The sequence below is a fragment of the Ursus maritimus genome, unplaced genomic scaffold, assembly GCF_017311325.1.
Source record: "Ursus maritimus isolate PB19 unplaced genomic scaffold, ASM1731132v1 scaffold_25, whole genome shotgun sequence".
In the NCBI taxonomy this organism is placed as follows: domain Eukaryota; kingdom Metazoa; phylum Chordata; class Mammalia; order Carnivora; family Ursidae; genus Ursus; species Ursus maritimus.
Window position 1 is genome coordinate 34,365,598 of NW_024425008.1, and position 20,976 is coordinate 34,386,573.

General features: G+C 36.3%; 1 protein-coding gene across 3 annotated transcripts in view; it reads left to right on the top strand.

Annotated features, from left to right (window-relative positions):
• Positions 1-464: 464 nt before the first annotated feature.
• LOC103672312 (coiled-coil domain-containing protein 170) overlaps positions 465-20,976 on the top strand; it is a 41,086-nt gene continuing 20,574 nt past the window's right edge. The window contains exons 1-5 of one of the 3 annotated variants that reach the window (XM_008700997.2): positions 465-517; positions 1,253-1,422; positions 3,205-3,536; positions 9,553-9,678; positions 19,187-19,443. In XM_008700997.2, coding sequence (XP_008699219.2) covers positions 3,372-3,536; positions 9,553-9,678; positions 19,187-19,443 — 548 coding nt within the window. In that variant the 5' untranslated portion in view covers positions 465-517; positions 1,253-1,422; positions 3,205-3,371. The remainder of the gene's footprint in view (positions 518-1,252; positions 1,423-3,204; positions 3,537-9,552; positions 9,679-19,186; positions 19,444-20,976) is intronic. The other 2 variants (XM_040641802.1, XM_040641803.1) reach the window with 2 other exon arrangements.

Consider the following 20,976-nt stretch of genomic DNA (forward strand, 5'->3'; position numbering starts at 1 on the left):
AAATTTCCATCAGGACAGATATAGTTATTAAAGGATAGGATAGGTAATAGATGTGTATAGATGTATAGGATAGCTTTCACACATTGTTAAGTGATAAAAGCAGATTATCCAATAAAATGTATAATATGATTTATGTTAATACATGTAAAACAGGACTTCTTTGACTACATTATCAAAAGTTGCCTGCTCATTTACCTCGTAACTGTCATATTAGCCTATTTTATTCACAACACCTATCCCTGTGTAGGATGATTTTATTTAGATACTTGTTCATTTTTTCCACCAGAATGTGAGCTTTGTAATACATTTCCTGTCTTGTTCATACTTTTTTTTTTAAAGATTTTATTTATTTATTCGACAGAGATAGAGACAGCCAGCGAGAGAGGGAACACAAGCAGGGGGAGTGGAAGAGGAAGAAGCAGGCTCCCAGCGGAGGAGCCTGATGTGGGGCTCGATCCCACAACGCCGGGATCACGCCCTGAGCCGAAGGCAAACGCTTAACTGCTAGGCCACCCAGGTGCCCCCTTGTTCATACTTATATTCCTGCTGCTCGGGGATGTAATTTTTAGAATCTTTTTTAGGGGAAAAAAAAGAATATTTATTTTCCTAGTTTAGTTATTAACTATTACTCTCATTCCAGTGAATATCACTTCTTGCTGCCTCTTTATCATTTATAAATGAAAATAGTGGAACAGTCATTCTCAACCCTAAAGTCACATTAAAATTACCTGTATAGCTTTAAAAAGAAAAGATTATGTGTGGCCTCCAATGTAGACCAATCTCAAGTCAGAACTGGGGATGGGATCAGGGTATCGGTATTTTTTTGTTTTCTTTGAGATGCAGAGTTGAGAACCACTAGATTAGGTGATATTTGAAATATAATCCTAAGGATTCTGGTATCAAGAATACGTAATAGACACACACTTTCTCTAGAGTAAAAGTATTTCCCAAGAATTAGAATATCAGTGTTTCGGACAAATCATCTTTTGCTTTAGGAATAGCATATTGAATCAATCATTTTCTCCTCTCAAAGTACTTCTCCCTTGAAGAGGTGTAGGTATTGGAGACAAAAATTTAAAATATTTCAAGAATTTCACAAAAGACCCCAAATTTCACATTTACTGGAAGGTATATTTTCAGTGGGATCGCTTTCTTAAGAGTTCTTAAGTTTACCAATGCTGGATGAAAACCACTTTATGTTTTCACTTCATTAATTAGGGATGTAACCATAGGCCTTACTGCATCCCTTTAGGAGGACTTTTCCCTTCCTTGGACCTCTGTGATGCGTTTACCTAGAAACAGCTTCTTTGATGTGCAAACATTCTACTGGCAGATTGTGCAGTGCAGCCACTCATATTGGACAATTCAGGTTTCTTCTGGGAAGTGAACTGTGATTTGGAATTTTCTCTTTTGCCTGATATGGTAAAAATTTATGGTTTTTACCCTCTGAAGTAAAGTGAAGTATAACATACTATATCTTTCTAATTTGAGGTACCAATAAATCTTATGAGCACATAGAAAAAATAGAATAGTCATGTACAAACCTACCAACACAGATGTCATATGTCATATTATGTCATATGTCATATTGCTGTATTTTATTTACTCTAATCTCCTAACACATTTTTATTATATAAGGTTAATTTGGGAAAACAGGACTATTATCCCTATAAGTTAACTTTGTATTAAGGAATTTCTTTTCCTGTTGGATTCTTTAGTTGTTTAATGTGTATTTTTTGTGCCTACTATAGGATGATAGAATAAACCAGAAATAGATCCTGCTCTTAGGTACCTTTAATGTAGTAGGAGAGATAAGATTTTTACATAATACAATATTGAATCAGATAATAGTTGAAATATAAATCATACACTACAAGAGTTAGAGAAAGAGGGAGATTACCCTCACCTTGCTGGAATCAGGAAATGAGGTGGTGTTTGAACTGATACTGAAGGATTTATGTTTGTGCTTCTAGAGATACAGTTCGGCCCACATAGTAGCCTGTTTTTAGAGGCAATATGAGTGAAACTTCTTAAGTAACTTTGTTTTTAATAGAGCATAAGATTCATAAAATGGTAAGGAAATAAAAGTAAAGAATAGAATTCTTAAGAAGTCTTTTGTCTCCACTCTCATTCTCATTCCAGGACTGAGGAGCAGTTTCTTGTCCCTTTTCATTCACCAAAACTTAAGTTGTTTTTTGATTCTCTTCTTTGGTTCTTAGAAAAGGAATTAATGTAGTAATGATTTTAAGTATTAAATAATGAAAATGAAGAAAAGACTAAAGTCTCGTTAAGAGATATTTGCACTCTATTTATTTATAAAGATTTTATTTTTAAGTAATCTTTACACCCAATGTGGGGCTCAAACTCGCAACCCCAAGATCAAGAGTCACATGCTCTACCGACTGAGCCAGCCAGGCGCCCCAGAGATATTTGCTCTTTAATAATTGCCTTTAATATCAGTAAAACAAAATAATACAGGAATTTCAAAATGGATTTCAGGGTTAGTGAATAAAATCAGGGCTTCATGCTTTCTATTCCATGTTATTCAAATCACACTACCTTGATTTTTTTTTCTCTATGAAAATTCCTGTATTCTGGGAAAGTTCAATTTTTCTGGAAGATACCAACCACCAAAGGAAACACATACCCCGCTTACATGCAGCCCCTCTGCTTACATGCACAGTTTCTAAATTTGCTTTCTCCCCCCCCATATATCCCCCGATCTTGAAAAAGATATCTCCATCTTATTGCTTAATAAACATATGGAAGATGGCTTTCCTCTATTTCTTTTACTTTAACTTTAGAAAAGAAAGATAATATATGAAATTGAACTGGGTAGGGATTATGGATTTAAGGCAGTACTGAAGTTCTTGGGAAACCGAATTTATAAAAATTATAATGTAAAGTTACATTTTACATTCCTCTGAGCAGAAAGAACACTATGAGCTATCAGATGCTACATTATTAACTCATGTTAGACTTTTTATCTTTTGGCTGAATCTCAAGGAATATAGTTAGAGTTCCTGATAGAGAAATTGAAAATGAAAGATATTTGCAAGTCAGGTGTGTGTAAATATGATTAATAAGTAGCATTTAAGTATGATATGAGTGCATATATGTACATTAGCAGGCTGTTTCAACCAGTTACAATTTAAACAGTGGTTTGATACTATCTTTAGAAACTAGATCTGCCTTGTCTCCAAGCAACAGGTTCAGCGGACAGCTCCTTCTGAAGTCTGGCTAAGCTGTGAGGATCAGAAGTGGATCCTTCGTGAAGACATTGCTGTTGATGCTGGGCATACCTCAGCATCAATTCCTGACTGCTCTATGCAGACTGTCCGTGGAAGCACCTTGGATCACCATTACTAGATATGTTTCATGCTTCTTTTATCTCCAGCATGTCAGGCCCTCTCCAGTTTTTAAACCACTCAGATCCAGGAAGGCCTACTACTGGCCAAAGCAAAGGGCTCCATGAGGCTAAGTCATCAAAAGTCAAGCATCTATCAGCTCACACATCTCAGAAAAATAGCCCAGTGGTGAGTTGTACACTGGCATTTATTTTTTGCCCCATTATTAGAAGGTAGAGATAAAACAACTCTTACACAATTGAGAGCTAGAAGAAAGGAAAGTCTAGTTCTGTTTGTCCACTTGCCTGTGCTGCACCCTTTCATGTCTTTGCTATTGAATGACTCAAGACATGAGGTTAAATGATCTTTCATTTCTTTTGATCCCTGGCTTGACCGTAGAAGAAGGAGCAGGGGTGCCTGGGTGACTCAGACAGTTAAGCAGCCAACTCTTGGTTTCATCTCAGGTCATGATCTCAGGGATTCTTTCTTGAGAATTCTCTTGAGGATTCTCTCTCTTCCTCTCCCCCTGCCCCTACCCCCTTCTCGCACGTACACACGCTCTCTCCCTCTCTCTCTTTCTCAAATAAATAAATCTTTAAAAAAAAATAGAATAAGGAGCAGTGAAGCATCTAAATCTAATGGAACCTCAAAGTGGATTTTATCTATATTTTGCCTTTTTCGTAATTCTGACAATTCACTGAGGCCCAACACTCCCAAAACAATATAAAAGTAGACTCTAGAGGGCCTCTAAGTTAATTTGATCCAACCCCACCATTTTCCAAATTAGGAAATAATACAAGAGAGGCCACAGTGATGTGGGGGTAGAACTAAGTAGTCTGAGTCCCATTACTTTCTAGTGCACCAAATTACCCCCTTGATTTACAGCCTTGTTTTATTAGGGCTAGACCATAATGAGAATCTTTCTGAAAATTAAATATCCTCTTGGATCAGTTGATGTCCCTTCCATTAATATTTGTAAGGCCATGAGAAAGATCCACCCAGTCTTTACCGTACAGCTCTTAGAGGGTGAAGTCTGAACTTGGGGTGAAGATGGGGGTTAGAATAGTTTATTTCCTCCTACCTCTATTGGCTTTAAATGAGGATGACAAGCCTAGTTTCTTTGCTAGGAGAGGAAATGTTTTATAGTAAAAGTAAATTAGCCAACGGATGAATAGATAAAGAAATGTTACGTGTATATATATATGTGTATACACACATACCCACCACACAGATTTAAATTTGACATTTTTCTCCAAATTTGTTTCACTTACTCTTTTAAAAGAGAAAACTTCTGGGGCACCTGGCTGGCTCAGTTGGTAGCGCATGTGACTCTTGATTTCAGGGTCATGAGTTCCAGCCCCATGTTGGGTGTAGAAATTACTTAAAAATAAAATCTTAAAAAAAGAGAGAGATAACACTTCACTGGTAACAGTTGAAGACTGTTGTGTAACTTTTGATCCCATCCCCAGTTTTTGGGGTGGATGATATAAAAAATTTTAACAAGCAGGATCAGACGTTAACCAGTAAGAATCTTTGCCATTCCTAGCACTGGCCCAGGCCCTGGAGTCCCTGCTGTTGAGCATTAGGCATCTTGGTTACTAGAGTGAAGGGGGGTGAGTGCACCCAGGGTCTGAGGTGGTGAGAGACGGAGGGGTTAAGGCAGCTGCTATTACAAGCCTCTATGAAGTGTTATTTGACCATCTTGCACCTTTTTCTTTTTTTTTTTCTTTTCAGAGATAACTATTCTGAACTAAGTATATAACCTTTATGTTCTTACGTGTATGTGGATACTTCTGTTTTGGGCATTTAAAAAATTACATAAATGGTATTCTAGACATAGTTTTCTGCTGTGCTATTTGGATTCAATCTTATGTTTTTGAAAGTTGTTCTTTTTGAGTCATGTAAGCTTAGTCTGTGCACACTAACTGCTGCATAGAATTTCATTACAAATTAATATATCACAATTTTTATACATTTTATTTTTTCTTATGTAAACAAGCTGCAGTGAGTATTCTTATCCAGCATGCCTCCTTGTCCATATCTTCGAAATATGAAATAAAACGTAAAAAGCTGTATTTGAAAAAGCTACCTACAAAAAATAAATTACAGGGTGACTATTTCTTGTTTTTATAAATTAATAGCCTAATTGGATATAGTAGTTATTATTTTTATTTTTATTATTGGTGTTTTTATTTTAATGATATTGCAAAAAAATAATGTACATTTTCTGTACATGCCTTTCTTAAATGTTGAAAGCTAAATATGCACTGACATATTAAGAGGGAATAAAAAGTATTATTAAATACGATTATTTTAAAAAATTGTAATGATATTGCAATGTACTAAATAAGACACCTAGCACATTTTAATCAATGTACTCTTGTGTTAGATTTCAGGTATGCTGTCAAGTTAGTCATGTTAGTTCATGGTACATTAAATTCTTTCTGTGCAAGGTTCCTCTTCCTTTTTTTTTCCATCTCCATTTCTGTCTCCTCTCAATCTAATATGTTTGATATATGTCTTTGAATATATTGGCATCTTTTTAAAGTATGCTGTTTTGTGTATGAGTTTATTTTTAAAAATATGTCATACTTAGAAATAATAAAATGTATACACACAGATTAGATAATAAGACAAGTACCTGTGAACCTGCTTCCTAGTTTCATAGAATATTGCCTGTACCAGAGACACTTCCTGTGTGCCGCTTCCTAACTGAATCCCTTTGCGGCCACCTAAAATTCGAAATAATAGATATTTTATTTTTATTTTAACTTAAAACTTTCTTTAAGTAGGCTCCATTCTGGGCCTTAAGCCTAGCGCGGGGGTTGAACTCACGACTGTGAGATGAAGACTTGAGCTGAGATCAAGAGTTGGACCCTTAACTGACTAAGCTGCCATGCCCCAAAGCAGTAGATACTTTGAATTTTGTGTTAGTCATTCCTTGTTTCTCTTCCTAGTTTAATCACCCTTTGTGTATCCCTAATTAAAATTATTTGTATCCATTTTGAAAGGTTATTTGAATGGAATTATACTGCTTTTATTCTTTTGTTACTTCTTTTGCTTTGTGAGATTTGTGTCGATGTATGTACAATTATTAATAATTTTAATCATTGTGTAATATTTTATTGTATGAATATACCGCAAGTTATTTATCTGTTAAACTCTTATTTGACATGTGAGTTTTCTTTTTTTTTTTGCTTTTTCAAATAATGTTGATAATCTTTGCTTTTAACTGGAAAGTTTAGTCTATTTACATTTATTGATATTACTATTTGGATATATTTCTGTCATTACATTATGCCTATTCTATTGTCCCAATATTTTTCTGTTTCCTTTTCCTTCCTCTTATCATGCCAAAAGCTGATTATATTTTTGTTTTGTTGTTTGTATTAATTTTTTTATTCCACTTTTTCCTTTTCTACTAGTTTAGAAGTTATACGCTATATGTCTCCTTAGTAGTTATATTAGCTATCTTAACATGTATAATTAACAAAGTAAACTGAAATTTTTATGTTACTTCTGAGAAATCTGAAGATTTTATAGTGCTTTAAACTGTTTTTCTCCTCTCAATGTTTATGCATTTTTTTGGTCTTGTATTGGTTCTGTTCTTTATTTTCAACCCCACAAATCAGATTTTTTAAATTAATGCTTATTTAGATATACCCACACATGTACTATTATTTTTTGTCCACTATTCTTGCTTGTATTTCAGACTTTGTGAGTTAATTTTCTATGTGAAATCTGTCCTTTAGAATTTTCTTAAATTAGCGCATATTGGTAAATTCAGTTTTTGTTTGCCAAAATGTCTTTATTCTACCCCATATTAAAACATAATTTCATTCAGTATAAAATTCCAACTGCCAGTTATAATCTATCCTTGATCTGAAGAAACACTACTGTTTTATGCACTATTACAAAATTTAAAAATGTTGCCACCTAACTTATCCACAATATGAAATGGCACCAACTTTAAGATGCACCCCAGTTAGGGGCACCTGGGTGGCTCAGTCAGTTAAGCATCCGACTTGCAATTTTGGCTCACATCGTGATCTCGGGGTTGCGAGATTGAGCTCTGTGTTGGGCTCCATGCTTAGCAGGGAGTCTGCTTGGGGTTCTCTCTCTCAGCCCCTACCCCCCCAAATAAATAAATAAATCTTTTTTTAAAAAGATGCATCCCAGTTGCAGAGATGTGAAAACTTGTGTCTCAGAATCAGTGAAAGATGATCTATTTTTCTTAGTGCATTACAGCTATCATTTTGCTGCTTTCTAGCATCTGTATTATTGAGAAGTCATTCACCAGTCCAACAGCTATTTCTTTGTAATTATCTGTCCTTTCTATTTGCTTTTTAGATATTTCTTTGATATTCTGCAATTTCATTATGAGTGTGTAGGTAAGGAATTCTTTTTTTTAAAGATTTTATTTATTTTATTTGACAGAGCGAGACAGTATAAGCAGGGGGAGCAGCAGAGGGAGAGGGAGAAGCAGGCTCTCTGCTGAGCAGGGAGCCCGATGTGGGGCTCCATCCCTGGGATCATGACCTGAGCCAAAGGCAGATGCTTAACCATCTGAGCCACCCAGGCAACCGAGGAATTATTTTTACTCTTCTTGGGATTTGCTAGACCACTTTATTGATACCTTTCAACAATTCTGTAAAATTCTCAGGCATTATGTCTTTAAATATTGCCTCTTCCCATTCTCTAAGTTATAAATTTCTTAGGCTCCGAATAGACATATGATAGACCACCTCATGTTCTTCTCTGTGTCTTTGAACTCTCTTTTACATTTACCACTTATTTTTCCCTATATGCTGTTCTCTTGATAATTCCTTCATATAAATTCACTCATTCTTCAGCTAGGTCTAATCTGCTCTTTAAAGTGTCCATTCAGTTTTTGAATTAAAATTATTATACTTTCCATTTCTAGAAATCTTATTTGGTTGTTTTTTCCACCATGTTTATTCTTTGTGGTCTTGTGAGTTATTTATATTTTCAAAATTCTCTTTTATTTCTTTATCTTTTTATGAAAGATTTTTAAAATTTATTTTTATTTTAATATATATATTACATATATATATACTTATATATGTATGTATATATTTAGAGAGAGAGAGTGTGCAAGCGGGGTGGGGGGTGAGGGGCAGCAGGAGAAGGAGAGAAAGAATCTTATATAGGCTCCATGCTCAGCGCAGAGCCCAACTCAGGGCTCAGTCTCATGACTCTGAGATCATGACCTGAGCCCAAATCAAGAGTTGGATGCTTAACTGGCTGAGCTACCCAGGCACTCCAAAGATTTTATTTTTAAGTAATCTCTACACCCAACTGAGGCTTGAATTCACAATGTCAAGATCAAGAGTTGCACTCTCCACCTACTGAGCCAGCCAGGCACCCCTCTTTTATTTCTTTAACTAGTTAAACAGTTATTTTGTATTCTCTTGTGCAGTTCTATTTCCTGGTATCTTGTTAAGCATAAAATTCTAAAACCTGATAACTTTAGAAAAATACATTTTGTTCCTTTAGTACATTAAGCACCATGTGAAACATTTAAACACTTCTTAGAGATTTATGTTAATACATTTTTCTTGGTTTTATTTGAATCATATAAACTTTGCTCTTAACAAAGTTATACTAATTACAATTACACTTTGCACACCCTTTTAACTATAGGAGAAGATACTGTATTACAGGTAAATATGCCCTAATCTTTACCCTCAGTGTAGGTGTGGAAGAAACATAAAATTATTGATTTACTGAAATCAGATTTTAAAAAATTAATTTGTATAATAATATAATGCATAGGAATTGGTTTGTAACCAAAAATAAAACAAATACTGGTATATCTTTCATCAGTGGCCTTCTAATATTTCAAGTTTCTGTAACGGTTTTATTGGATGTGAGTTGAAATTTCCCCAGATATCTTATATGTGTTTTCTTGATTCCTATACTCTTAGAAATTATATTTACTTAGATGTGCTTTATTTAAGGTGTTATAAATTATCAGATAGCAATTTTTTAAAAAATGTAAAGTAGTCTTTTAGGTCAACATGTTACTTGTTATTTTCCTGAGACCCACAGCACCTCAAAATGAATATTTTAAAGTTGTATTCTGTTTAAAGCTACTTATTTGAGCTTGTGTGGGTTAGAACATTGTTGGTTTTGATCAATAAGGTACATGTTTAGTTAATTAATTTGTAATTTCTCTTTGTAGGCTTGTTTTGATCCACCTGTTGTGATTCCCACCAAGAACCCAATGATGTACAACAAAAGGGCAGCTGACCCGGTCCGTCCTGACCTTACTGGTTTGCTGGTGAAAAACAAGAATCTTTTAGCTGAGGTATATGGATTATCTGAAAATAAAATGCCAAGGGGAATTATATCCTCTGTAAAAGTAGGGAGAGAAACATTCTGATAAGGGGCTCTAAGTATTATCTTAACTCAGTTTTGCTTTTTTCTCCATATTGAACTGTCTTATCACTGAGGAGCACTAATTTACACCCAAATCTGTCTTTTGCCAGATAAATTCTTCTGAAGATCATATGTAGTTAAGTGCTTTTGAGTTGACTGCTAAATGTTATAATGTTAAAATAGTGTTTAGGAACTGCCGTGCTCAAAAGTTTTGTAAAAACAATCAATTATATGCTTTAAGCATTTTTTAATGGAAAAGTTGAGTTCCTATTTAAAACATAGCACCAAATGTCAAATATCCACTAGTCTTTTATAATACTTGATGAAACGGGGCTCCTGGGTGGCTCAGTGGGTTAAATGTCTGTCTTTGGCTCAGGTCATGATCCCAGGGTTCTGGGATCAAACCCTGCATCACGCTCCTTGCTCAGTGAGAAGCCTGCTTCTCCTCCCCCCTCTGCCTGCTGCTCCTCCTGCTTGTGCTCTCTCTTTCTCTGTCAAATAAATCAATAAAATCTTTAAAATTAAACACTTGATGAAACGTATGAGTAACATCAACAGATGAAAAAGAAAGAAAACACATTTGTAGGAAATGACCTGACTTTTCCCTTAACACCCAGTGATGAACTAGAGAGTATTTTTGGGTTTTTTTAAAGTTTGTTTATTTGTTTATTAAAGTAATCTCAACCCCCAATGTAGGGCTTAAACTCACAACCCCAAGATCAAGAGTTGCATACTCTGCTGACTGAGCCAGCCAGGCGCCCCTGTAGGAATTCTTTAGTTGAGCTCAAGTGCCCTCAGGCTATATGTTGCAAGAGATAGTCTTATAGATAACCATGATTGAATCCCAGAGGCCCTCGTCGTTGTTAGAGATACTGGCTGTTTATGCCGGCACTGCCTCTGTGGTCAGTTCAGTAAAATGTTCTGAATGCTGATGTTATGGGACACTGACCAGCCTTTCAAATAAGTAGCTAGCTATGGCGTGTGTATGAGTTTGCTAGGGCCGCCCTAACAAAGTACCACAGGCTGTGGCTTAAATAATAGAAATTTTTCTCACAGTTCTGGATGCTAAAAATCCAAAACAAGGTTTTGGCAGGATTAGTTTCTTCTACTTCTACTACTTCTCCTCCTCCTCCTCTTCCACTTCCTCCCAGACTTATTGCCATATAATTGACATATAACATTATGTAAGTTTAAGATGTACAATATGATGTTTTAATATACATATATTTTGCTAAATAATGACAACAATAAAGTTAATTAGTACTTCCGTCACCTCACATAATGACTTTGTGTGTATGTGTGTGTGGTGAGAAGGTTAGTTTCTTCTGAGACCTCTTTCCTTGGCTTATAGATGGGCGTCTGTTCTCTGTGTCTTTACACAGTCTTCCCTCTATAACTGTGTCCAAATTTCCTCTTCTCATAAGAACATCAATCATGTAGGCTTATGGCTCACCCTAAAGATTTCATTTTAACTTAATTACCTCTTTAAAGACCCTGTCCTTGGGGCACCCAGGTGGCTCAGTCAGTTAAGCAGCAACTCTTGATTTCTGCTCAGGTCATGATCTTGGGTTCCTGGGATCGAGCCCTGAATTGGGCTCTGCGCTCAGTGGAGAGTCTGCTTGAGACTTCTCGCTCTCCCTCTACCCCCCCACAAACTCACGTTGCTCTCTCTCTCTCAAATAAATAAATAAATCTTTCACCAAAAAAAAAAAAAAAAAAAAGCCCCTGGGACGCCTGAGTGGCTTAGTTGGTTAAGCCTCTGACTTCAGCTCAGGTCATGATCCCAGGGTCTTGGGATCAAGTCCCGCATCAGGCTCCTTGCTCAGTGGGGAGCCTGTTTTTCCCTCTGCCTGCTGTTCCCCCTGTTTGTGCTCTTGTTCTCTCGCTCTCTCTCTCTCTCTCTCTGACAAATAAAATCTTTTAAAAAAGAAAATGAAAAGTCCTTGTCCTCAAATATAGTCACATTCTGAGTCACTGGGGGTTAGCACTTCAACATATGAATTTTGGGAGGACAAAACTCAGCCCACAACAGTGGCCTTATTCCTTGGGGCCTCTTTTCTGGTATCTCATCTATCAATAGCCTGACTCCAGGCTTTATTTAAATATATAGACATAGAGGGGTACCTGGCTGGCTCAGTTGGTTAAGCATCTGACTCTTGATTTTGGCTCAGGTCATGATCTCAGAACCATGAAATCAAGCCCTGAGTCAGGCTCCACAATCGGCGTGGAACCAACTTAAGATTCTCTCTCTCCCTCTCTCTTTGCCCCTCCCCCTCACTCGCATGCACTTTCTCTCTCAAAATAGAAAATATATATCTATATCTATAGATATGTAGATAAAAACATATTTCTTTCAATTTTATTTATTCTAATATTTTCCTTCCTTTAGCATAAAGGTGAATAGAGCTTAAATTTAAATGGAGTTTATATAGATACAATCCATTTTATGACACTGGAAAGATTTTTTTTTTTTAAAGATTTTATTTATTTATTCGACAGAGATAGCGACAGCCAGCGAGAGAGGGAACACAAGCAGGGGGAGTGGGAGAGGAAGAAGCAGGCTCATAGCGGAAGAGCCTGATGTGGGGCTCGATCCCATAATGCAGGGATCACGCCCTGAGACGAAGGCAGACGCTTAACCGCTGTGCCACAGAGGCGCCCCGACACTGGAAAGATTTCTTAATTTGTCTTTTTTTTCCCCAGAAAAATATAATGCCAATACCTGAAAACTGTAGCAGTTTTAGTACGGGTAACATCATTCTTCTTGTCCACAGTATAACTTCCTATTAATATTTACTAAATTTGGGATTTTTGATCATTCATATTTGGATTAGATTAAGGTTTATGTCTATCCTTAATTCATAAAGAACCCTTTTAAACCAAATCATCAAAAACAATCACACGTTTTAAACCTTGTCTAAAGAAAACATGTAAGTTATTTCTAAGAATTTCAAAGTACTTTTTATTTATTTTTAATTTTTTAAAAAAGATTTTATTTATTTATTTGAGAGAGAGAGGGCATGAGCAGGGGGTTGAGGCAGAGGGAGGAGTAGACTCCCTGGTCAGCAGGGAGTCCGATGGGGGCTTGATCCCAGGACCTGGAGATCATGAACTGAGCCAAAGGCAGACACGTAACCGAGTCACCCAGGCACCCTCAAAGTACTTTTTTTTTTTTTTTAAAGATTTTATTTATTTATTCAACAGAGATAGAGACAGCCAGCGAGAGAAGGAACACAAGCAGGGGGAGTGGGAGAGGAAGAAGCAGGCTCATAGCGGAGGAGCCTGATGTGGGGCTCGATTCCATAACGCCGGGATCATGCCCTGAGCTGAAGGCAGACGCTTAACCGCTGTGTCACCCAGGCGCCCCCTCAAAGTACTTTTTAAAAGCAATTCTCTACATGTACATCTGTCATTTGGTAACTATAAATATTCCTAATCTATTTATCAAAGCAGATATATGAAAGGCTTTACAAGGTGTCATTTTGACTTGGCTTTAGATGGTATATATATTAGTAAAATAATCTAGTGATTTCAACAGAATACCATCAGCATGAGTCAGCTTTCTCTTTTCCACTAACCTATTATTTAATCCCACAGGAACACAATTGTCTTGATAAGGCAGTTTTTCTGTACACTGCATGAATTTAAAATTTTTTGTTATAATCAACTTTATTTCTTTGTGGGACATACAAAAATAATTATCATGTGTTTCTGCCCAATAATGGAGGAACAGGTGCAAGAGGGGCTATATTTAAGAAAAGCCAGATATGGAAGTGATTAATATTAAAGTGTTCAGTTGGTGATTGTGTTGTCTAGTTTAGGCACTGTGATGTTGAATTAAAACTCTTGCATAGTGATGGATAGGTTTCTGTAGGAATAAACAGGAGTTAAAGAACTTGTAAAAAAATGTTACTGTTAATATGTATAGTAAGTCCTGGTGTGTTAAACTTAAAATAAATTTAAAGTGTTTTGCCAGTATTTTTAGTTTGATTTTTCATGGAAATTTTTTATTTGTGAGGGCAATATGACTGTATTTATGGAGTTAAGATGTTTTTTCTTTCTTTAGTAATAAGGCAAATAGTAGACACCTGGTAGATGTACCCCCTGGAGGGGGTGAGTGGAGGCAATGCCAATTTTGCTGCTAAAGAAAAATATAGCAGAACCAATTATTATTAATTTTATTTGCAGTTTTTATTAAGATAATTGAAAAAGCACATGCAGTTTTAAGAAATAATAGAGAGAGATCCTTTATACACTTTGCTGAGTTTATCCCATAGTCAATTTTGCAAAATATAATATAATGTAACAACCTGAATATTGACATTAATGCAACACGGCCTACCCAGTCCACCAATCTTATTCACATTTCCCTGGTTTTACTTGTATTCATTTGTTTGTGTGTATAAAGTTCTAAACAGTCAGTCAAGATACTGAACAGTTTGAAGACCACAAAGATCTTTCCTGTTGCCATTTTATATTCACACCCACTTCCTTCCTACCCTCAACCCCTGGTAACCACTAATCTTTCCTTCCTTCTAAAGTGTTGTCATTTCAAAAATGTTTTATACTCAAAAAGCTAAACATAGAGTTATCATATGACCTTTAAAAGAAGAGTGATATTATATGATGTGAAATTACAACTAAGGAGAATAGGTATCCTTTGCTTATGTTCTTGGAACATTCTGTTCATACCACTAGTATTGTACCTGTTAAGTTATATTCTAATTATTTGTTTTATAATTGGTTTCCCTGATGAGCTGGGAAATTTTTGAGAGTTCTTAATTTTTCTCCTGTCACATGAACATATAAGCTACTGAAGACTTGTTGGTCAAATAAAGAATGGCTTAGGTGCTAGATGGGAAGCAGGAAGACCAAGTAAGAGATGGACAGTGGGGCCCTAAAACAAGACAAAGGCAGCAAGGCAGCAGGCATGGGGAGAGAGGGATAGATATGAGAGACATATTAGAGGTAAAATGAACAGACCTAGTGACTTGAGGGAAGGATTTAAAAAAGGGGTTAATCAAAAATGACTCTGATCTAATTAACATGTTTTTACAAAAATGTAAATGAATTTTGAACTTTCCATTTTTAAAACATTTGATCTTATTATTAAAAGGTCTTTTCTAAATGGGTTTTTCATGAAATACTTAGCCCATTATTTTAAGTAAATAAATTTATGATTAACTAAGTCAGTCTTAAAGCAGGCTCTGATCTGCAATACACAGACATAGGGATGCAGCAAATCATATTTTGGTAACAAGTAGAAACTGACAAATGAATACCTGGGGAAAGGAGTGAGCATGCTCAAAACAAACAAAAAACACTACAGGGGCCCATGGCTGACTTAGTAAGAGTATGCAGTCCTTAATCTCAGGGTCATGAGTTCAAGCCCCACGTTGGGCATGGAGCCTAGTTAAAAAAAAAAAAAAAAAAAGCTACAAAAGAATAGCTCCTTTGTAATAGCTAACATAGGAGTAAAAGGTTTTACTTGTATGAAAAGTAAGAAGGGGGAAAAATCTGACCCTAGAGTTTATTTACCACAAGTTAGAAAAATTCAAACCAAACCATTTCATTATCAACTGGTGATGGTGAATTCTCTTAACTAATCACTCCTTTTCTCTAGGGAGAATTTGTTTAATTTACTATTTCACTAGTGGTTGTATTTTATTCTAAGAAATTTTAGTTTAATGATACTGTAATTTTTTTTAAAGAATTCCTTTCCTCACTACTTCAGACTGCAAAACTGATTCCTATTCAGAATTTTGTCTGAATGTCCTAAAAACCCAACTTCATATTACAAGCCATGTTCCTCTATGGTAGGAAGGCTGTAGTATCCTTTGAGAATTGTTTAAGGGTCAGGACTATAGAGCAGCTTTTAATAATGCATATTTTGGGGGAAATGGAGTAGTACTTTTTAAAAAATATTGGTCTGTGCCAAAAATGGAATTAAAAAGCAGTCTAAATGATGAAGTCAGTGCAACCCTGGAGACTGTGGGGCTGGCCAGGAAGTGTTCATTCAATTCCAGACTCTTTTTCACCCCGGGAACATTTATAAAATGTAAGATGCATTTAAACCCATACATTCATTTACATCTTTTGTGGTCATTTAAAAACACCCCCCCCCCCGCCGCAGTATAGGATTTGTTACATCCAGTTTAGCACAGTTCCTTAATATCAGCGCAAGGAATGCCTCCATGCAAGAGAAAAAGAACCACCAAAGAAAACTGGAAAGAAGTAATCAGGGAGGGAGAGAAAAAGGAGTTTCACAAATGCCAAGGATCAGTCATGGATTCACTGCAGAAAGCAGAAGCCACCTTAAGTATTTCAAACCGAAAATGATTTAATGCAGAGAATTATGTATACAAAGTGATTGGAAGGTCTGGGTGTGGGAGCCGGGGCCAGGACTAGATGAATGAGTTCAAGGACACACACCGTGGATGAGGTCCTGAGGTCAGGAAGTTGCTGCTACTGTCGCTGAGCCTTCATTTTATTTATTTTTAGTTTTTAAAGATTTTGTTTACTCATCTGAGAGAGAGAGAGACAGAGAGGACCAAGGGGGAGGAGCAGAGAGGAAGCAGACTCCCCACTGAGCCAGGAGCCTGACTCAGGCTGGCCCCAGGACCCTGAGATCGCAACCCCAGCCATGACCCCAGCCCAAGACTGAGGCAGACACCCCTGCTGAGCCTTTACTGCACAAGGCACAGCTGCTTGTCAACCTCCACGAAGCTGTCAGCTAAGTAATTCGATATTTTTCTCTGGCTCCTTGACCTTGCTTATCAGCATAATTCGTGGTGGGAAAATGGCCTCCTCTCTATTCTAAATTTCGTGGGAACGCATCTCTTTGGTGCAGCTCAAGTACGCATAGCCTAGCTCTCAAAGCATAGTTCCCCAGACCAGCAGCATGAACATCACCTGGGAACTTGGTAGGAAAACAAATTCTCAGACCCCATGCCAAACTAGGAGCTCTGGGTGTAGGCCTAGCAATCTGTTTTTTAATGAACCCTCCAGGTGATTCTGATGCATTGCTGAAGTTTGAGAACCATGGGCCTAGAGAATCCTGGCCCCCATAAGGGCTCTGGAAACAAAGTTTTATTTCTAGTTCTGCAGAATAAGAAGACATCATAGGGTGGGAATGGATACCAAGTGCCAATGACCATATCCAGGAGAGAGCATGGCCAGTGGTGTCAAATGCTTTAGTGACATGTGGAATATGATGATGACTGAAAAGAAATGATTGAATCTGATAAGGGACCACTGGTGACTTTTGAGAGAAGAGTTTCCATGGTGGAGAATAAGGGATGAGAAACAGAATGAGATAAAAGTGTAATTACAGTGTATGAAGAATGAGCACAGAGGATTCTTACGGTCGATGTGGCTGGGCAATGAAGAGAAATGGGCTTTAGCTTGAGCTCAAATCTTCCACTTCATCTTCATGACCTTGTCTGTGCCCTCTACCACCTCTTCTCCATTTCAGGTATCTTATTCACTTCTGCAGCTAATTAGGGAAGTTTGTGGAGTGCCTTTTGTATGACATAATTTCAAGTTCCAAGGGAGCACAGACTTCAATTTAGTGTGTACCTGCAATTTAGTTGTATGTTTTCAATTTAGTCTATTATATTTTTGTATGTGAGAGACACTATGTTAGGTCCTTGATATATGTTATTTTTATTTCTTACAAACACAATGTGAGGTGGGTAAGAAAATTTGACTGACTTGCCTATGGCCACTGTTTGTCTTGTTGTTCCTCAAATTTTGAGGTCTTTCTGTTCTTTCATACTTTCTTTCTCTATAAACTCCACAGCCTCACTGAGGTGTCTGTTTTTAGCGGTGATGTAATAAAAAAGAATATGTAAAGGTATGTTTTGAAAACATATAAGGTTCATTTTATTGTTTTAATTTCACAGAATTTTTAAGAATTAGAACATATTTTATACACATACTGGACTAAAAATTTAGTTTAAAATGCCTGGTCTTCCCACTGCCTGTGCTATTAGGAATTATAGCATTTGTCATTAATGCAATTTTTTTTCAATAACTAAATATTCCTGACATTTTTCCGGTTATAAAGCTAATGATTTTTTATAATGTCAAATCAAATTTGCCCCCTTTCCCCTCTTTTACAAGTTTATCAGGATCATACAAAGTCTATTAAGAAATTTAAACAAATTAGGTTAAATTGAAAGTTAACTGACCCCTGAATGTTAGCAGTACCTCACTTAATCTAGTGAGCTTTCTTCACTTACCAGATGGAAGAGCAGAGGCTTTTTTAAAGAAGATTTTATTTATTTATTTGACAGAGAAGATAGAAGGAGCCAGAGAGCATAAATGTAGGGGCAGGGAATGGCAGAGGGAGAGGGAGAAGCAGGCTCCCCACCGAGCAGGGAGCCAGCCTGACTCTGGACTCGATCCCAGGATTCTGGGATCATGACCTGAGCTGAAGGCAGATGCTTAACCAACTGAACCACCCAGACGTCCCTGGTCTTTTTCAGTTAGCAGCTTGTGGCTCTCTTCTGTTGCTTCCCCTCTCACAGGCCATCACTTTTCAAAACTTTATTATTTTTTCTTTCTTTTATTTGCCTAAAAAAATATAGTCAATTTAAGCTTCATTATTTCTCCTCACTCTCCTATCCACCCATTTCTCTGATCAGCACAGACAAGGCCAGGAAACAAATGGTATGTACATAGGCATCTCTTTAGGAGAGAGGCCTCTGAACACATTCCCCTTCACAACCAGCATAAAGCAAATATCTATGGCCAAAATGTTAAGTATTTGTTTTCTGCTAGGAATTCTAGAATTCATTGTTGGTATAATTTACTCTTATAACAAGATTTAAACAACTTTAATGTTGATAAGAATAAAATCACTTAGTCCAAATCCTATGTGTCATTTTGATATGATTTTTTTAAATTACACTGCTTTTGTTTTTATTTTATTTTTTAAATAAGTTTACGTATTTATTTAAGTAATCCCTACAATCAACATGGGGCTCAAACTCATGACCCTGAGATCAAGAGTTGCAAGCTCTTCCAACTGAACCACCCAGGCCCCCCTTGAAATAATGTTTAAAATACGTGTAGCATTGGAATATACTGTTAGATTTGAAAGTCTTCATTTTATTGTATAATAATGTATAATTAGGGCATCTGGGTGGCTTAGTCAATAGAGTGGCTGACTCTTGATTCAGCTCAGGTCATGATCTTTCGGGGACATGGGATCGAGCCTCGAGTTGGGCTCTGCACTCAGGAGTCAGCTTGAGGATTATCTCTCTCCTTCTCCCTTTGCCCAACCCCCACTTGCTCACACACTCTCTCTCTAAAATAAATGAATAAGTCTTTTTAATAAACAATGTATAACCTAAATACCCATAATGATTCAAAGTCATGAGTTTTCTAAAATCAAAATTATTATTTTAAGTAACATTTCCTTTTCTTATTAGCTAAGAAATCTTCAAAACAAGCTCCTCATAAAGGAAACTTCATTGCAAGAGATGAAGAATGAGCTAGAAAGTTACAAAGAAAATAATGTGCAACAGTCTTTCCAGATAATGTCCCTGAAAGATGATATCAAGGACCTAGAGGAACTTATTGCTTCTTTAACCAGAATTAAATCTTTGAAAAACACCAATATTCAGAATCTTGAAAGAGGCAACTGGGATCTAACTGAAAGAATTAAAGAACTAGAAAACCGTCTAAGGTAGGAAATTTTCTAGTTTGTTTTCAAACATGTCATTTGTCATAACCTTGAAAATAGTATATAAACTCCATATTCCTGATTGATCACAGAATTTAAACTTAGTAGGATTTCCTATAATACCTTTAGTCAACATTACTATGTTCAAAAAGATATTTTTATTGAGATATAATTCATATACCATTAAAATTCACCCTTTTAATCAGTTGTACTTCATTAAGAAAGAAAAGAAAAATTCATCTCTTTAAAGTGTACAATTCAGAAGTTTTTAGTATATTCACAAGGTTGTGCAATCATTACCACTATTCAATTCCAGAACAGTTCATCACCCTCCAAAGAAACCCCATGTACATTAGCAGTTACTCCCCATACCACTCTCTCTAGTCTCTGACAACCACTAATCTACATTCTTTCTCTCTGGACTTGCCTTTTCTGGACATTTCACATGAATGCAATCATACAGTATATGCCCTCTGTGTCTCACTTATTTCATTTAGCACAATATTTTTAAGATTGATCCATGTTGAAGCATGAATCCATATACTTCACTTCTTTTTATGGTGGAATAATATTCTGTTGTATGAAAATACCAAGTTTCCTTATCCATTCATCAGTTCATGGACATTGGGTTGTTTCCCTTTTTTGGAGGGGCCTTATGAATAATGCTGCTGTGATCATTCTTGTATGAGCTTTTATATGACTGTATGCTTCATTTCTCTTAAGTAATGCCTTCGGAAGTAGAATTGCTGGGTCCTAAAGTAACTCTATGTTTACTTCTGAGGAACTTCCAGACTATTTTCCAAGGCAGCTGCACCATTTTACATTCCCACCAGCAATGTATGAGGATTCCAATTGCTCCACATCCTCACCACTTGTTACTGTTCATCTTTTTTATCATAGACATTCTAGTGGATATGAAGTTGCATCTCATTGTGATTTTAATTTGTATTTCTGTAAAACTTAAGGTGTTGAGCATCTTTGCATGTGCTTATTGTCCATTTGTATATCTTCTTTGTAGAAATATCTATTCAAATCCTTTGCCCAATTTTATTTTATTTTATTTTTTAAATTTGTTTTTATTTATTTTTAAATTTTTAAAATTTAAATTCATTTAATTAACATATATTGTATTATTGGTTTCAGAGGTAGAGTTCAGTGATTCATCAGTCTTATATAATACCCAATGTCCATTACATCATGTGTCCTCTTTAATGTCCATCACGCAGTTACCCATCCCTCCACCTCCTTCCCTCCCACAACCCTCAGTTTGTTTCCTGTGATTAAGAGTCTCTTATGGTTTGTCTCCCTCTCTGGTTTCATCCTGTTTTATTTTTTCCTCTCTTCCCCTATGATCCTTTGTTTTGTTTCTTAAATTCCACATATGAGTGAGATCATATGATAATTGTCTTTCTCTAATTGACTTATTTCACTCAGCATAATACCCTCTAGTTCCATCCATGTTATTGCAAATGGCAAGATTTCATTTTTTTGATGGCTGAGTAGTATTCCACTGTGTGTGTGTGTGTGTGTGTGTGT